Below are 18,059 nucleotides of genomic sequence, written 5' to 3'. Positions count from 1 at the left end.
GCCCCACGGACGTCTCGCTGTAAATGAAGGCTCGCCAGCCGATTCGCCGGGACCGCGCTCGCCAGCCCCGTTAACAAGGTCGAGTAGCACTTAAGCTGCACTTGCTCAGCCAACCCAAGCGAGCTTGCAACAATGGCGCCAAGGAGACCAGCCCCAAGATTCGGGGACACAGACCTGGGAGGCAGCTAGACGGCGTGGAGGCCAGGAGGGATGTCCTGTTCCCTTGAGGGTCAGCCACAGGACAGCCAGTGCTGCCTCGGACGAGGTGGCAGCAACTGTAAGCTCTGGGAGTGTGACCAGCCTGGCCTTCAGTGCCGGAAAAAGGTAGACACCAACACCCGCCCCCAGGACCATTCTGCACCCACGCGAGCATCCACCCCCCCACCCCCCAACTCTCCATGCGACACCCAACACTTCCTTGAATCTCCTCCAACCCTTCCTTCACCTCCACCCCCCTCCCCCACCCCCCTCACTATGTGGCTAACAATGCCCTCTCTGTGTCCCCTCAGGAAGAACGCTCCCACAATGGCTAGGAAAGGGCCCAGACTGGCGGAGGGGTGTGGAACCTAAGAACCCTCACCACCTTTGAGGAACGGGCCCTGCGGTTGGCCGAGGACAGAGTGGTCATCAATGCGGAGGATGGCGGCCGCCGCAGAGGTGAGGACCCAATGGGCCCCACCCAGAGGACCTGTCAAACGTGAGTTGTTATTGCCATACTGACTGACCCATCCCACTGACCACGTGTCCATTCTCCCACAGGTCCTCTAGCCGACAGCACTGACCCATCCCAGGTGGCCCCATCGTCAGCCTCCCAGGAGACTACCTCGGAGGAGGGCTCCACAGAAGACACGACTGAGGCGTTACAGCTGTCATCCCCACCCTCCACCAGCACAGATACAGGCACCTCGGTGGGAAACGTTAGTGGTCAGATTTCTGGGGCACAATCTGGTGAGCACCGCACTGCTGATGATGTACATCAGTTGGAGGCAGGAACCCCCAGGCGAGACAGCAGTCTGATGCTGAGCCTATGGAAGAGGTATTCCCGGAACTGATGGAGATGATAGGGTGCAGTCAGGTCATTCAGAGAGAGATGTCAGCGGCACTCCAGCAGATCCATAGCCGATTGGAGGAGTCCCAGAGGCTCCGGGAGCAAATGTTGCCAGCAATGCGTGGCACCGAGACCAACACTGCTAGGGTGGCGACCGCAGTGGAGAGTCTGGTGCACAACATCAGCACCATTAATGAAGGTTACCATGCGTCGCGCAGTCGGTGACGGCCATGGCTGAGGATCCAGGCAGAATGTCTGACTCGCTATGACCCAGTACCAGTTCGACCTTGATGAGGTTCTGCGAGACATGTCCCACTCTCAGATGGGAATGGCTGAGGTGCTGTGGAGCTTGTCCCAGTTGCAGGTGGACATTGCCAAGGTGCTGCAGAGCATGTCCCAGTCACTGAGGAGCATCGCCGAGGCTTTAACACGATGTTGCAGGCATCTGGAAGCCGTCAGGGCTGGCAGAGCTAGATGATGCAGGGGCAGCCGGGGCTCAAACCAGCTGTCCTGTGGCTTATCCTCCGGGTCCCTCGGGGGAATAGGACATCCCTCCACCGCATCTAGGAACCTCCCCAAATCTTGGGGACGGTCTTCTCGGCGCCATGGCTGTGAGTTGACTGCGGTTGGCTATGCAGATACTATTTAAGTGCTGCTCGACCTTGTTAGCGAGGCACTGACATGCGCGGAATTGGCTGGCAAGCCTTCATTTGCAGCGAGAAGTCGTGGGACCTCATTAAGTGGACCAATTAACGTTGAATAGTGTTGCCGGCCTCGCTGGGTGGCTCGTGGCAGTTCGCGCTCTCCACCACTTAGAAACCTTTCCGGAAAGTCGCGCAACTTGTGTCCATAACATCTTTGTCAATCTCCCCTGAGCTCCAATCTACCCCTGGCCTTCTATTCTGCTTCACTCTCTCTCCATAATTCAGCACATTTCTACCCTTCTTCAGCTCAGAAGTCATATGGACTTGAGACATTAACTCTAGACAGAATTTTCCCTATTTGATGCAGAGTGTGGCAGCAGATCGGAAAAGCAGCTTTGAAGCTTCCCGCCCCAACGGTGGCTTGCCCTGCTGTATTGCTCGGAATTTAATTACAACAACTTGAAGCGGCAGGTCCCACGTCATTATTTTGGTGGGATAGGAAAGATTGGGGCATCATTTGTAAAGGCTGTCGCAGTACACAAGTGTTAGAATGGACACCCCCCCCCTCCAACACTCCCCCGTGACTGTCCCCTGCCACTGCCCACGCATGACTTTCTCCCCCTTGATTAGGCGATCTGACGGGTCTGCCCGCCAGGTGCCCGCTGTGGGAGATCATTTATAATTCATGCTGCCATGCCCTGATGCAGACCTGAATGGATGATCTAATTAGGGGGGGGGGGGAATGATCAGGTGTAGAGGCCTGATAATTACATTCAAATTTATTATAATAGGGTTCCTGATGTTGGGATTTTGGGCATCTTGTGAGATCTTCTGCTCCTGTCACCAAACTCGCCCAAACAAACTGGGAAATACCAGCCTCTGTTTCTCTCTCCACAGATGCTGCCAGACCTGCTGAGTCTTTCCAACATTTTCTGTTTATATTTTGGTTCTCTGTTCAAGTTGTGTTTCTATTTTGTGCATGAACAACAGCCTCAGCAATGGCTGCAAAGTGTCCTTTAAATCAGGCCTGCTTCCAGCTTGGTTCCATCTCATTTCCACATCGGCGTCACTAATTGGGTGGCGAATGTGACTCCCGGCCAATTGAACACACTGCATAATAAAATTGTGCCGCATTTGTGTTTCCACACTGATATGGAGTCAGAACTCGCAAGTCGTCTCCACCCCTGATCACCACCAAATGACCTTCAAGTGATCTTTTGTGCAAGGTTGCGTGTGAAAATTTGATGAGGACCAGACTCGACTCTCTATCTACCTCCCCACCTATCTACCAGTCTCCTCCATAGCTGTGTTTGTTAGACATGTAAGAAGAATGGGTGTTGGACAAGGTTACAGGAACTAGCTGCTGCCACTGAAATTGTATACAACATCAGTTTGTGCCTTCCAGAAAAGAGAGAAAAATTGGAAGTGGGCAAGATTGGGTAATGTCTAAATAAGCTAGGACTCAATGCAAAGAGAAATATATTACATATTTTTTAATGTATATGATCTGAATACAAAATCTTCTATAGGAAAGATAATTAAAGACAGGCACTCATTAAGTATTGTTTACAGTTTCTTTTGCCTGACCCAAAAAAAAGTCAATCATACCTGGCATCTTCCAAGTTGCAACATTACAAACAGTTTTTGGAGGCAGTACTGTATCAATCATCCAAAGATTGGTGAAGATGGTCCATTTCAGGTCAGTGTTATTTGTATTTAAAAATATGATAAATTATTACGTAGTATACTTCAGTCAAAAAATACTGGTTTTCAAAATAGTACAATGAATTCTTTCAAACACAAGATAACATAAAATTAGCAGTAACACAAATGGTAAAAAAAAAGGAATAAGATCGCAAAACAATATGAAAGTCCATTCACAAAAGGAGTTTTTTTTAGGGTTGGCCATCAGCATTCATTGTGTTCATGTTTCAGAGCTACAAGATAGCTCAAGACTATGCCCTGAATTTTGGTCGATTAGACAGGAAATATAACTCGTCTTCAAGTTCAAGTTACACAAGACCTTTAAATGAGTAACATATTTAACTGAAAGATAAAAAAATACATTAAAGTGCTTTGCTGTAAATGCAATCCTACGGATCAACAATTCCAATTTATAAACCAAAATGGCACCGACATTTCACTGCTCTGCAGTTTTATTCATGCAGGGCAAGCGAAGAACGTTCCGGCGCCTATTGCTGTCCACTCTCAGTGCAAGCCACTCCTCCTGATTTACTGCCAAATAGGACTCTGGGTGCCCGGTTGCCCTAATCTTGCTCAGTAGATCAGAGCCTGTGGAGGCTTTAGGTTGAAAGTTTGCTCTGGTTCTTTCAGTCCGCAAATCCAGGCTGTCAAGACTGTTCAAGCTCCCGTGACTGAAATCGACTGTCCTGGTGGAAGAGGAGCCTACAGCAAAGAAAAATATTGCATTAGTAGAGTTCGAAGGTGAAAGAATCAAAGGGCCAATCTCAGCCAGTTCCAGCAAACCTATGATGGATCAAAAATAGGTTCAAATTTTTGACCCACAGAACTATTACACAATTGGTATTAATTATAAAGGATCTCAAAGTTTAAAATCAGAATTTAAACATCACCCTTCATCCAAAGATAACACTAATTATTTAACTTCAGACCAATTTAACCGTCTTCCAAATGCCATATCAATCAAGAGTAATAATAGAGAAATCACTACAAGAGAAACTTTACTCCCCCTTCCTTTTGCTCATCAGTGTAAGGAATGCTGAGGAACTGATGGATTTAAACATGGTTATTTTCGTGAAAGAGAACAGTGTAAGTAAATACACTCAATTTTGAGCAGCTCCCTTTCAACAATGTTTTATTCTGTTCTCTGTCTCAATGATTTTACTTTGACCTGCAATTGATCTCCATAGAGATTGAGAGAAATTAATTAACAGTAGCACAGGGGAAATGTTGCTAGTCTAGCAATCCAGAGGCCTGAACTAATGCTAGAGTTTAAACCTCACTGCAGATTGCTAAATCTGAAATAAAAAGCTAGCACCAGCAATGATGATCATGAAATGCCTGGAATTTCATTTAAAATTAATCTGGTTCACCAAGGTCCTCAGCAAAAGAAATCTGCCATCCTTACCTGTTGGTGGTAAGTGCTGGAGTCAGGACTGCTGCCCCCAGAATAATTTCGGAGGTAGTCTGATTAAAAGGCCTGCCTCGGTTACCTGAGATTTATTTTCCCCTTTCGAGGGCAACTAGGGATGGGCAATAAATGCTGGCCTAGCCAGCGACACTCATATCCTGTAAATTAATTTTTAAAAACTCATGGTGTGTAATGTCGTGCTCTCATACCCTCTTACCACCCTAGCCAATGGCCATGCCCCATCTATGGAAACTCATGCCTCCACCCACCCATCCCCCAATGACCCATCATACCTCCTTGCCAACCCATGCTCGACCACTCATCCCCATTGCCCCTTTAGCCCCTATGCCAACTTAGTGCCAACTCTTGACGCTCCACTTACACCCTTGGCCCTTTATAGATCCTCTGACAACTTAATGCTAACATCCCAACCCATGCTCCCGCCCACCATCCTTTACACTAACTCATCCAGTATCCACCATGAGAAGACCTCAGGAGCCATGCTGAGATGAAATGAAATAATTTTCAAAGTATTCATTAAAGACTTCACTACATAAAATTATTTTAATTGATAGAAGCCCATTCAAAATGTTTAACTCCCTTCAAACACTTAATATTTTTATTCATAACTCTACATCAAAAAAAGCAATCCCTTGATAACGTCTTTGGAGTTGTCAATCAAACTGTGAACTTGTAGCACCCCACTCCTAATGACAGGTTATGGAAACGGTAAACACAGTAATAATGCCCCCCCCCCCAATTTTCAATTCCCATCACCTTGCTTCTCAGGCGGAAACTGATTACATGTCCTCTTCAGCATTTCACGTCAAGAAGTGTTGTACTGTTACACTTATAAAGGAACTGAAAGATCATTTGGTTGAAGCTGCACAAATCAGGAAAAACTTGTACATTTCCTGATTTTCTGGTTTCCTCCAAAACTACTGAGCAAGTATATCATCAAGGGCTGAATTTTGAGCATCCGCTGGGGTGGGACATGGATGGGAACTAAAATTGCCAAACTGCCGATCATGCCAGTACCAGGGCTCCATCCCACCTCTGGGTAGTTTTTACAGAGATATGATTGGGGGCATGGCAGGATCACCACAGCTCACGAAGATACTGTTGAGGCCAATTAAAGATGGTTGGCTGAGATTTCCACTCAACCTTCTGGTTCCTGTTGGTGATAGTGAGCAGTTCAGAGGCACCCTCCTGACAGCACACTGGGGCCCAGTGCTCCAGGCAGGCACAGAGGCTCTCCCTGGCTGATTGGGTGCAGGAGTAGCTAAACGAGAGGGGTAGCCACCAGTTGCAGCAGTAATTTGGCTGCAGGATCCTTTTTTAAACTACAATTTGAAAAGGTTGGAGAGGGTGCACTCTCCCTTACTTACCCTCTATTGCAACCTGCTGCTCTTTACAAGCCTGGTGCACTCTGATGGACCACTAGTTTTGAGGTCCCTTAATTGGATGGCATGTCTGTCTCCAGGCCAATTCAGTGGGTGCCCCTATAGACCTCCTTGTGCTCCTGGGCCTGGCCAAACTTGCCATTAACAGATCAAGGCAACAAGTGACCAAGGGGGTTGTCCGATCTGACTGTCTGCCCCTCTACTGCGGCTACATTCAGGGCTGGGTGTCCCTGGAGAGGGAGTATGTGGATCCACCGACACTACTGAGGGCTTCTTTGCCCAGTGGGCTCTGTGGGGACTCGGGTGCATTATCAACCCTCTTAATCATGTTTCGCTTTGATGTTTTAAGTTTCATTCGTGATTTGTTTTTGTTTAAGGGAATACCCCTTTAATTCGTCCCTCAGTTTATTTAATTTAGTTTACTTGGTTACTTGATCTACCTAAAAGTAGTCGGACACTCACCTGTTCTCATCTCTGCAAATAATATCTTACAAGTGAATATAGGTTAAGCTCCAATATTCTGTTTTTCGCCACATGACCGAGTTTTGACACATACAGCCCATTTCGCCAATGTACAGGATTAAATCAGAATTTATGAATAATAGAAAATTACTCAACACATACAACAGCTCCTGAATGGCTCCCAGGTGTTTGATGGAAAATAGGCCTTCCTCGTAGGTTGCTGAAGGAGGCAGATAATGGCATTGTCCACTTGATGGAAGACACGGAGAGAAAGAACAGCTTGTCTGATTTCGGACGAGAGTTGCCGTTCATCGGAACAGATTAAGTCTCTGATTATGTCAAAATCCTGCTTCAGCTGCAAGGCACCCTGGAGGCTAAAGGACACAAATAACAAATCACAATTCAATAGAACAGTTACACTGATTGGTTGTGATATAACAAATAGATAATATATATCCTACTGGAATAAAATTATTACCAATCTTTAATTAAATTGTTTACAGAAAGGTAATAGAAGTGATTCACAGGGTGGAATATAATGCCCTCCCCCATGGTATGTTTGGTGGGGACAGGCCATTTAATCGGGTGGAAGGGTGACCAGTGGAGTCCTTACTGCCTTCCCACTTCTACCCCAATTAAGTCCATGATGGGGAGGTCCATGGAAGCTTTCCCACCAGGCTGTCAACTGAGCCCCAAAGTGGGCATTTGCATGTGCCGTATCGGCACATGATTCAATGGGCCTTTGCTTAAAGAGAGAACGCATAACTCTTGCTGTCTGACTAGCTGGTGGATGAGACCCCAGTCACCTCCATTAAATACCGTGGGTTTATAATTATTTAATTAAAGGCACAGTCTAATAATGTTAACAACTGACATTTAAAGCTACAGCGGTTTTGTGATTACATTACTTAAAAGCAGTTCAAATTTCAGCACAGCACTTTGAGAACTTGAATTCAATTTTAAAAATCTGGAAATAAAAATTTGGTGTTAGTAAAAGTGACCATGAACCTACTGAATTGTCATAAAACCAACAAGTTCACTAATGTTCTTCAGGGAATGGAAACCGCAATACTGACTCTGTCCTGAGGACTCAAAGACAGCGTCACCTAAAAGACTGGGGAGAGGAGGACCTGGAGACAGACAGCACCACCTAAAAGAGTAGGAGAGAAAAGAACCCAGACACACACAGCAGCATCCAGAACGGCAGGAGAGAGGAGGACCTGGAGGGCAGATGCATCAGCTAAAAGGCTGGGGAAGAGCAGCACCTACAAGTGGTGGAGGATCCAGAGACAGACAGCTGTACCTAAAGGTCTATATAATCCAGTCCAGTCTGTGCTTCCAGAGTGTACCAGCCGCATCTTAGAAAAATTAAAAGTTTGGGATCACAGGAAAACAGGCACTTGATTGATTGATGAGTATTTTTCAAAACGCGGTTATTTTAGCAACTGAGGTTTTATAGGCAGTCGTAAAGTTTATTAATCTTAGTAAGCATTATTAGATTGACTTGTGCATTTATCAGATTTATCTTAACTAGAGAATTGCAATCGGGGAAAGTAGAACATTTATTAGAATAATAAGAATATAAGCATCTGCAAACTAGAGACATTCATTAAAATTTAACCAGTAAAATAATTAATTAATTAAATGCTTATAAACATAGCAGGACAGGTGATGTCTGGCAGCTGCAGTGTTGGACCTCATGAACTTTGGCTCAGAATCATTAAGCTGAAGGCCAGCTGCACCACAGCAAGGTAGAGAAAGATACCTGGACATTTTGTTCTGGGAGGCTGTCACGTCCCTTAGGATAGCAGGGGCCTCAAGGTGGATCAGCAAACTTCCACGTAGTCTTGCACAATGGCTTCCTTCTGCACTGTAAATTCTATGATAATCTATGAATGCCCTCTCGAATGTCTCGATTAAAGCTGCCTCTACCACACTTCCAGGCAGTACATTCCAGACCCAAACCACTCGCTACTCAAAAATGTTTTTTCTCACATCATATTTGCTTCTTTTGCAAATTCTTTTAGGAGTGGAAATAGTTTCTCCCGATCTGCTCTGTCCAGTCTCCTCTATCGAATCTCCTGTTAGCCTTGGAAAACAATCCAAGTTTATCCAACCTCTCTTTATAACAAAAACTCTCCAGCCCAGACAAAGTCCTGGTAAATCTCCTCTGCACCCTTTCCAGTGCTATAACACCCTCCTATAATGTGGATACTAGAACTGCACACAATACGCTAGCTGTGGCCTAACCAACACTTTATACAATTCCAGCATAACTCCCTGCTTTTAAACTCTATGCCTCAGCTAATAAAGGCAAGGAGACCACATGCCTTCTTTTTTTTAAAATAAATATATTTTATTGAAATTTTTTTTCCAAACAACAATTTTTTCCCTCTTACAAAGCAAACGTAACAGTAAAGAAATTTTAACAATACACAAATAACTAAACCCCATAATCGTTTGACATAAACTAAACTAAACCCCCCCCCCCTCCCCCCTCCCCCCTGGGTTGCTGCTGCTGGTCATCTGTCTTCCCTCTAACGTTCCCCTCGGTAGTCGAGAAATGGCTGCCACCGCCTGGTGAACCCTTGAGCCGATCCTCTCAGGGCAAACTTTATCTGCTCCAGTTTAATGAACCCCGCCATATCGTTTACCCAGGCCTCCAGTCCGGGGGGTTTCGCCTCCTTCCACATGAGTAGGATCCTACGCCGGGCTACTAGGGACGCAAAGGCCACAACGTCGGCCTCTTTCGCCTCCTGCACTCCCGGCTCATCAGCAACTCCAAATAGAGCTAGCCCCCAGCCTGGTTTGACCCGGGCCTTCACCACCTTCGAAATCACTCCCGTCACTCCCTTCCAATACCCCTCCAGTGCCGGGCACGCCCAAAACATATGTGCGTGGTTTGCCGGGCTTCCGCCGCACCTCCCACATTTGTCCTCCACTCCGAAGAACCTGCTCAACCTCGCTCCCGTTATGTGTGCTCTATGTAGCACCTTGAATTGAATCAGGCTAAGCCTGGCGCATGAGGAAGAGGAGTTTACCCTGCTTAGGGCATCAGCCCACATACTTTCCTCAATCTCCTCCCCTAGCTCCACTTCCCACTTTCCTTTTAGTTCGCCCACCGACTCCTCCCCCTCTTCCCTCATCTCTCGGTATATCTCTGACACCTTGCCCTCTCCGACCCACACCCCTGAAAGCACTCTGTCCTGAGTCTCCTGTGTCGGGAGCAGTGGAAATTCCCTCACCTGTTGTCTAGTAAACGCCCTCACCAGCATATATCTCAGGAAGTTTCCCCGGGGCAACTTATACTTTTCCTCCAATGCTCCCAAGCTCGCAAAAGTCCCATCTATAAATAAATCTCCCACCCTCCTAATTCCCAACTGGGGCCAGCTCTGAAATCCTCCATCCATTCTTCCTGGGGCGAACCTATGGTTGTTCCTAATTGGGGACCCCACCAGGGCTCCCCGCACCCCTCTCTGTCGCCTCCACTGTCCCCAGATATTCAATGTTGCCGCCACCACCGGGTTCGTGGTAAACTTTTTTTTGGCGAGAACGGTAGCGGCGCCGTCACCAGCGCCTCTAAATTCGTCCCTGTACAGGACCTTCTCTCCAGTCTTTTCCACGCCGCTCCCTCACCCTCCATCATCCATTTACGTATCATTGCCATATTGGCGGCCCAATAGTAATCGCCCAAGTTCGGTAGTGCCACTCCTCCTGTCCCTGCTACGCTGAAGGAACCCCCTCCTTACTCTCGGAACTTTCCCTGCCCACACGAAGCTCGTGATGCTCCTGTCTATTTTACTGAAAAAGGTCTTAGTGATTAGTATAGGGAGACATTGAAATACAAATAAGAACCTCGGGAGGACCATCATCTTAATTGCCTGCACCCTGCCCGCCAGCGACAGAGGCTGCATGTCCCACCTCTTGAAGTCCTCCTCCATTTGTTCTACCAGCCGTGTCAGATTAAGTCTGTGCAAGGTTCCCCAGCTCCTAGCGATCTGAATCCCCAGGTATCAGAAGTTTCTTTCCACTTTCCTTAGAGGCAGGCCTTCTATCTCTCTACTCTGGTCCCCTGGATGTATCACAAATAATTCACTCTTCCCCATGTTTAGCCTATACCCCGAGAAATCCCCAAACTCTCTCAACATTCGCATAACCTCTATCATCCCCCCCCGCTGGGTCCGACACGTATAACAATAGGTCATCTGCGTATAGTGGTGTTCCTCTCCTCCTCTAATCACCCCTCTCCATTTCCTGGAGTCTCTCAACGCCATGGCCAGAGGTTCAATTGCCAACGCGAACAACAATGGAGACAGCGGGCATCCCTGTTGTGTTCCCCTATATAGTCGGAAATACTCCGATCTTTGTCGACCCGTAACTACACTTGCTGTTGGGGCCCCATAAAGAAGTTTGACCCAGCTAATAAACACGTTCCCGAACCCAAACCTCCTTAACACTTCCCATAAATACTCCCACTCCACCCTATCAAATGCCTTCTCTGCATCCATTGCCGCCACTATCTCCGCCTCCCCCTCCACTGGGGGCATCATCATCACCCCTAATAGTCGTCGCACGTTCACATTCAGTTGTCTCCCTTTTACGAACCCTGTCTGGTCTTCGTGCACCACCCCCGGGACACAGTCCTCTATCCTCGATGCCAGTACCTTTGCCAGCAATTTGGCGTCCACGTTCAATAATGAAATAGGTCTATAAGACCCGCACTGCAGCGGGTCTTTATCCCTCTTTAAAATTAGCGATATCGTCGCCTCCGACATTGTCGGGGGTAAAGTCCCTCCTTCCCTGGCCTCACTGAACGTCCTCACCATCAACGGGGCCAACAAGTCCACATATTTTCTGTAAAATTCCACCGGGAACCCGTCTGGTCCCAGAGCCTTCCCTGCTTGCATGCTCCCCAGTCCCTTAATAACCTCGTCCACCCCAATCGGTGCACCCAGGCCTACCACCTCGTGCTCCTCCACCCTCGGGAACCTCAATTGATCCAGGAACTGCCGCATCCCCTCAGCTCCCTCTGGGGGTTGAGACCTATACAGTCCCTCATAAAAGGTCTTGAACACCTCATTTATCTTTCCTGCTCTTCGCACCGTGTCTCCCTTTTCGTCTCTAATTCCTCCTATCTCCCTCGCTGCTGTCCTCTTTCGCAATTGATGAGCCAGCAGGTGGCTAGCCTTTTCCCCATATTCATACCTCCTCCCCTGTGCCTTCCTCCACAGCACCTCCGCCTTTCTGGTGGTCAGAAGGTCAAACTCCTTCTGGAGTCGTCTCCTCTCCCTGTACAGTCCCTCCTGCCACATGCCTTCTTAACCACTGTATCCACCTACTCTGCTACCTTAAAGGACCTGTGTACATGCACACCATACTCTGATCCTCAAGTGCTTCCCAGGGTTAGGGAAGAGGCACAAAAACTTAAAAGGAAAGATGATCCAACTGTAGCTAACAAGTTAAAGATTCAATTAGGTCAAAGAAAGATCAAGTTGCCAAAAGAAAGTCATAAAGCCTGAGGATTGGGAGCATTGTAGGGTTCAGCAAAGGAGGACCAAGAACCTGATAAAGGAGAAAATAGAATAGGAAAGTAAACAAGTGAGAAACATAAAAATCACTGTAAAAAGGCAAAGAAGAGCAAAATCAAATGTGGGCAGAGACAGGAGAATTTCTTCCAAAATTCTAGAGATTCTGGAATAATTCCTGCAGATTGGAAGGTTGCATGTGTAATCCCAGCATTTAAGAAAAATAATGGTTGGACTGAGTTGAGTCAACATTGATTTATGAAAGCAAAATCATATTTAACAAATCTGCTGGAGTTATTTTGAGGCTGTTACTAGCTGAATAGATGAAATGAACGAAAGCCACTTTAATCCCAGGGGACCATAGGCTGCTCTCCTCTTTTGAGAGCTGACAGGTGGTGATTTAACCTGGGGTTCACCACACCTTAGGCGAGGGACAAGGTTGAGAAGCAGGGCCTTCATGGTAACCTCAGCCAGTACGGGAATAGATAAGGGGTAACCAGTGAATGTGCTGCATTTGGATTTTCAGAAGGTTTTTGATAAGATCCCACACAAGAGATTAGTAAGAAAAATTAGAACACTTGAAATCTGGGTAATATACTGGCATGGATTGAAAATTGGTTGATAGAAAATAGAGTAGGAATAAATGGCCTGTGTAGGCCTCTCTCTCAGGTCAGCAGGCTGACTTTTAAAAACATTTGTTCATGGGATGTGTGCGTTGCTGGCTGGGTCAGTATTTATTGCTCATCCATTTTAAAAAAAAATTTTGAGACGCAATTATTTAATTTTTTTTTTACAATTAAGGGGCAATTTAGCGTGGCCAATCCACCTACCCTGCACATCTTTGGGTTGTGGGGGTGAAACCCACGCAGGCACGGGGAGAATGTGCAAACTCCTCACGGACAGTGACCCAGGGCCAGGATTCGAACTCGGGTCCTCAGCACCGTAGGCAGAAATGCTAACCACTGTGCCACGTGCCGCCCCTATTTATTGCCCATCCCTGAGAGCATTTAAGAGTCAACCCCATTGTTGTGGATCTGGATCACATGTAGGCCTGACCAGGTACGGACAACAGATTTCCTTCTCTAAAGGCCATCAGTGAACCAGATGGGTTTTTACGACAATGGTTTCATGGTCCCCTTTGGACTTTTAATTCCAGATTTTTATTTTTTTATTTTATTTTTTTTAAATAATATTTTATTGAAAATTTTTGGTCAACCAACACAGTACATTGTGCATCCTTTACACAACATTGTAACAATACAGATAATAATGACCTTTTTTAAATTTAAACAAAAACAACAACAAATAAATAAATATTAAATAACAAAAAATAAAAACTAGCCCTAATTGGCAACTGCCTTGTCTCAGGCCACACACCCCCCCCCCCATCCCTCCCCCCCCCCCCCCCCCAAGTCCTGGGCCGCTGCTGCTGCCTTCTTTGTTCTCCCCTATCTATCTTTCCGCAAGATATTCGACGAACGGTTGCCACCGCCTAGTAAACCCTTGAGCCGACCCCCTTAGGACGAACTTAATCCGCTCTAACTTTATGAACCCCGCCATATCATTTATCCAGGTCTCCACCCCCGGGGGCTTGGCTTCTTTCCACATTAGCAATATTCTGCGCCGGGCTACTAGGGACGCAAAGGCCAAAACATCGGCCTCTTTCGCCTCCTGCACTCCCGGCTCTTGTGCAACCCCAAATATAGCCAAGCCCCAGCTTGGTTCGACCCGGACTCCTACTACTTTCGAAAGCACCTTTGTCACCCCCATCCAAAACCCCTGTAGTGCCGGGCATGACCAAAACATATGGGTATGATTCGCTGGGCTTCTCGAGCACCTCGCACACCTATCCTCCACCCCAAAAAATTTACTGAGCCGTGTTCCAGTCATATGTGCCCTGTGTAATACCTTAAACTGAATCAGGCTTAGCCTGGCGCACGAGGACGACGAGTTTACCCTGTTTAGGGCATCTGCCCACATCCCCTCCTCAATCTCCTCCCCTAGCTCTTCTTCCCATTTCCCTTTTAGTTCGTCCATCATAGTCTCCCCTTCGTCTCTCATTTCCCTATATATATCCGACACCTTACCGTCCCCCACCCATTTCTTTGAGATGACTCTGTCCTGCACCTCTTGTGTCGGGAGCTGCGGGAATTCCCTCACCTGCTGCCTCGCAAAAGCCCTCAATTGCATGTACCTGAATGCATTCCCTTGGGGCAACCCATATTTCTCGGTCAGCGCTCCCAGACTCGCGAACTTCCCATCCACAAATAGATCTTTCAATTGCGTTATACCTGCTCTTTGCCACATTCCATATCCCCCATCCATTCCCCCCGGGGCAAACCTATGGTTGTTTCTTATCGGGGACCCCCCCAGTGCTCCGGTCTTTCCCCTATGTCGTCTCCACTGTCCCCAAATCTTCAGTGTAGCTACCACCACCGGACTCGTGGTATAGTTCCTTGGTGAGAACGGCAATGGGGCTGTCACCATAGCCTGCAGGCTGGTCCCCCTACAGGACGCCCTCTCTAATCTCTTCCACGCCGCTCCTTCCTCCTCTCCCATCCACTTACTCACCATTGAAATATTAGCGGCCCAATAATACTCACTTAGGCTCGGTAGTGCCAGCCCCCCCCTATCCCTACTACGCTGTAAGAATCCCTTCCTCACTCTCGGAGTCTTCCCGGCCCAAACAAAACCCATAATACTCTTTTCTATCCTTTTGAAAAAAGCCTTCGTGATCACCACCGGGAGACACTGAAACACAAAAAGGAATCTCGGTAGGACCACCATCTTAACTGCCTGCACCCTCCCTGCCATTGACAATGCTACCATATCCCATCTCTTGAAATCTTCCTCCATCTGTTCCACCAACCGCGTCAAATTTAGCCTGTGCAATGTGCCCCAATTCTTAGCTATCTGGATCCCCAGGTAACGAAAGTCTCTTGTTACCTTCCTCAACGGTAGGTCTTCTATTTCTCTACTCTGCTCCCCTGGATGCACCACAAACAGCTCACTCTTTCCCATGTTCAATTTATACCCTGAAAAATCCCCAAACTCCCCAAGTATCCGCATTATTTCTGGCATCCCCTCCGCTGGATCCGCCACATATAGTAGCAGATCATCCGCATATAAAGATACCCGGTGTTCTTCTCCTCCCCTAAGTATTCCCCTCCATCCCTTGGAACCTCTCAGCGCTATCGCCAGGGGCTCAATCGCCAGTGCAAACAGTAATGGGGACAGAGGACATCCCTGCCTTGTCCCTCTATGGAGCCGAAAATATGCCGATCCCCGTCCATTCGTGACCACACTCGCCACTGGGGCCCTATACAACAGCTGCACCCATCTAACATACCCCTCTCCGAACCCAAATCTCCTCAACACCTCCCACAGATAATCCCACTCCACTCTATCAAATGCTTTCTCGGCATCCATCGCCACTACTATCTCCGTTTCACCCTCTGGTGGGGCCATCATCATTACCCCTAACAACCTCCGTATGTTCGTGTTCAGCTGTCTCCCCTTCACAAACCCAGTTTGGTCCTCATGAACCACCCCCGGGACACATTCCTCTATTCTCATTGCCATTACCTTGGCCAAGACCTTGGCATCTACATTGAGGAGGGAGATTGGTCTGTAGGACCCGCATTGTAGCGGATCCTTTTCCTTCTTTAAAAGAAGCGATATCGTTGCTTCTGACATAGTCGGGGGCAGTTGTCCCCTTTCCTTTGCCTCGTTGAAGGTCCTCGTCAGTAGCGGGGCGAGCAAGTCCAAATATTTTCTGTAAAATTCAACTGGGAATCCGTCCGGTCCCGGGGCCTTTCCCGTCTGCATGTTCCTAATTCCTTTCACCACTTCTTCTACCGTGATCTGTGCTCCCAATCCCATCCTTTCCTGCTCTTCCACCTTGGGAATTTCCAGCCGATCCAAAAACTCCATCATTCTCTCCCTCCCATCCGGGGGTTGAGCTTCATACAATTTTTTATAAAATGTCTTAAACACTTCATTCACTCTCTCCGCTCCCCGCTCCGTCTCTCCATCTTCGTCTCTCACCCCCCCTATTTCCCTCGCTGCTCCCCTTTTCCTCAATTGGTGTGCCAGCAATCTGCTCGCCTTCTCTCCATATTCATACTGTACACCCTGCGCCTTCCTCCATTGTGCCTCTGCAGTGCCTGTGGTCAGCAAGTCAAATTCCACATGCAGCCTTTGCCTTTCCCTATACAGTCCCTCCTCCGGTGCTTCCGCATACTGTCTGTCCACCCTCAAAAGTTCTTACAACAAGCGCTCCCGTTCCTTACTCTCCTGCTTCCCTTTATGTGTCCTTATTGATATCAGCTCCCCCCTAACCACCGCCTTCAACGCCTCCCAGACCACTCCCACCTGAACCTCCCCATTGTCATTGAGTTCCAAGTACTTTTCAATGCATCCCCTCACCCTTAAGCACACCCCCTCATCCGCCATTAGTCCCATATCCATTCTCCAGGGTGGACGCCCTCTTGTTTCCTCCCCTATCTCCAAGTCTACCCAGTGTGGGGCATGATCCGAAATGGCTATAGCCGTATAGTCCGTTCCCCTCACCCTCGGGATCAATGCCCTACCCAACACAAAAAAGTCTATGCGTGAATAGACTTTATGGACATAGGAGAAAAACGAGAACTCCTTACTCCTAGGTCTACTGAATCTCCACGGGTCCACCCCTCCCATCTGCTCCATAAAATCCTTAAGCACCTTGGCTGCTGCCGGCCTCCTACCAGTCCTGGACTTCGACCTATCCTGCCTTGGTTCCAACACCGTGTTAAAGTCTCCCCCCATTATCAGCTTTCCGGTCTCTAGGTCTGGGATGCGTCCTAGCATTCGCCTCATAAAATTGGCATCGTCCCAATTCGGGGCATACACGTTTACCAACACCACCATCTCTCCCTGTAATTTGCCACTCACCATCACGTATCTGCCCCCGTTATCCGCCACTATAGTCTTTGCCTCGAACATTACCCGCTTCCCCACTAATATAGCCACCCCCCTGTTTTTCGCATCCAGCCCCGAATGGAACACCTGCCCTACCCATCCTTTGCGCAACCTAACCTGATCTATCAGTTTCAGGTGCGTTTCCTGTAACATGACCACATCTGCTTTAAGTTTCTTAAGGTGTGCGAGTACTCGTGCCCTCTTTATCGGCCCGTTAAGCCCCCTCACGTTCCACGTGATCAGCCGGGTTGGGGGGCTTCCCACCCCCCCCCCTTGCCGGTTAGCCATCATCTTTTTCCAGCTTCTCGCCCAGTTCCCACGCGGCTGTATTTCTCCCAGACGGTGCCCCCCCGCCCATCCTTTCCCGCACCCACTCCCCCCTTTCCCCAGCAGCAGCAACCCAGTAATTCCCCCCTCCCCCCCCCCCCCCGCTAGACCCCCCGCTAGCGTAATTACTCCCCCCATGTTGCTCCCAGAAGTCAGCAAACTCTGGCTGACCTCGGCTTCCCCCCGTGATCACGGCTCGCCCCGTGCGGCGCCCCCTCCTTCCTGCTTCTCTATTCCCGCCATAATTATCATAGCGCGGGAACCAAGCCTGCGCCTCTCCCTCGGCCCCGCCTCCCATGGCCAACGCCCCATCTCCTCTCCCTCCCCACCTCCCCCCATCACCACCTGTGGGAGAAAGAAAAGTTACCATACCGCAGGATTAATCATACAATCCCTCTTCGCCCCCCCCCCCCCACTCGTCCCACCACTTTGTCCAAACGTTCATTTTCGTAGTCCAATCATTCCAATTTTTCTTCTACAATAAAAGTCCACGCTTCATCCGCCGTCTCAAAGTAGTGGTGCCTCCCATGATATGTGACCCACAGTCTTGCCGGTTGCAGCATTCCAAACTTTATCTTT

General features: G+C 48.2%; 1 protein-coding gene across 4 annotated transcripts in view; it reads right to left on the bottom strand.

The window, feature by feature from the left end:
* Window positions 1–3,170: 3,170 nt before the first annotated feature.
* ccdc142 (coiled-coil domain containing 142) overlaps window positions 3,171–18,059 on the bottom strand; it is a 302,979-nt gene continuing 288,090 nt past the window's right edge. For all 4 annotated transcript variants that reach the window (XM_072497531.1, XM_072497533.1, XM_072497532.1 and 1 more), the window contains 2 exons: window positions 6,832–7,043; window positions 3,171–4,098 (listed from right to left, as the gene is read on the bottom strand). In XM_072497531.1, the coding sequence (XP_072353632.1) occupies window positions 3,833–4,098; window positions 6,832–7,043 (478 nt within the window). In that variant the 3' untranslated portion in view covers window positions 3,171–3,832. The remainder of the gene's footprint in view (window positions 4,099–6,831; window positions 7,044–18,059) is intronic.

The sequence above is a fragment of the Scyliorhinus torazame genome, chromosome 3, assembly GCF_047496885.1.
Source record: "Scyliorhinus torazame isolate Kashiwa2021f chromosome 3, sScyTor2.1, whole genome shotgun sequence".
NCBI classification, from domain to species: domain Eukaryota; kingdom Metazoa; phylum Chordata; class Chondrichthyes; order Carcharhiniformes; family Scyliorhinidae; genus Scyliorhinus; species Scyliorhinus torazame.
Note: the sequence above shows the minus strand (reverse complement) of the source record. Positions and strands in the feature narration are given on the sequence as shown.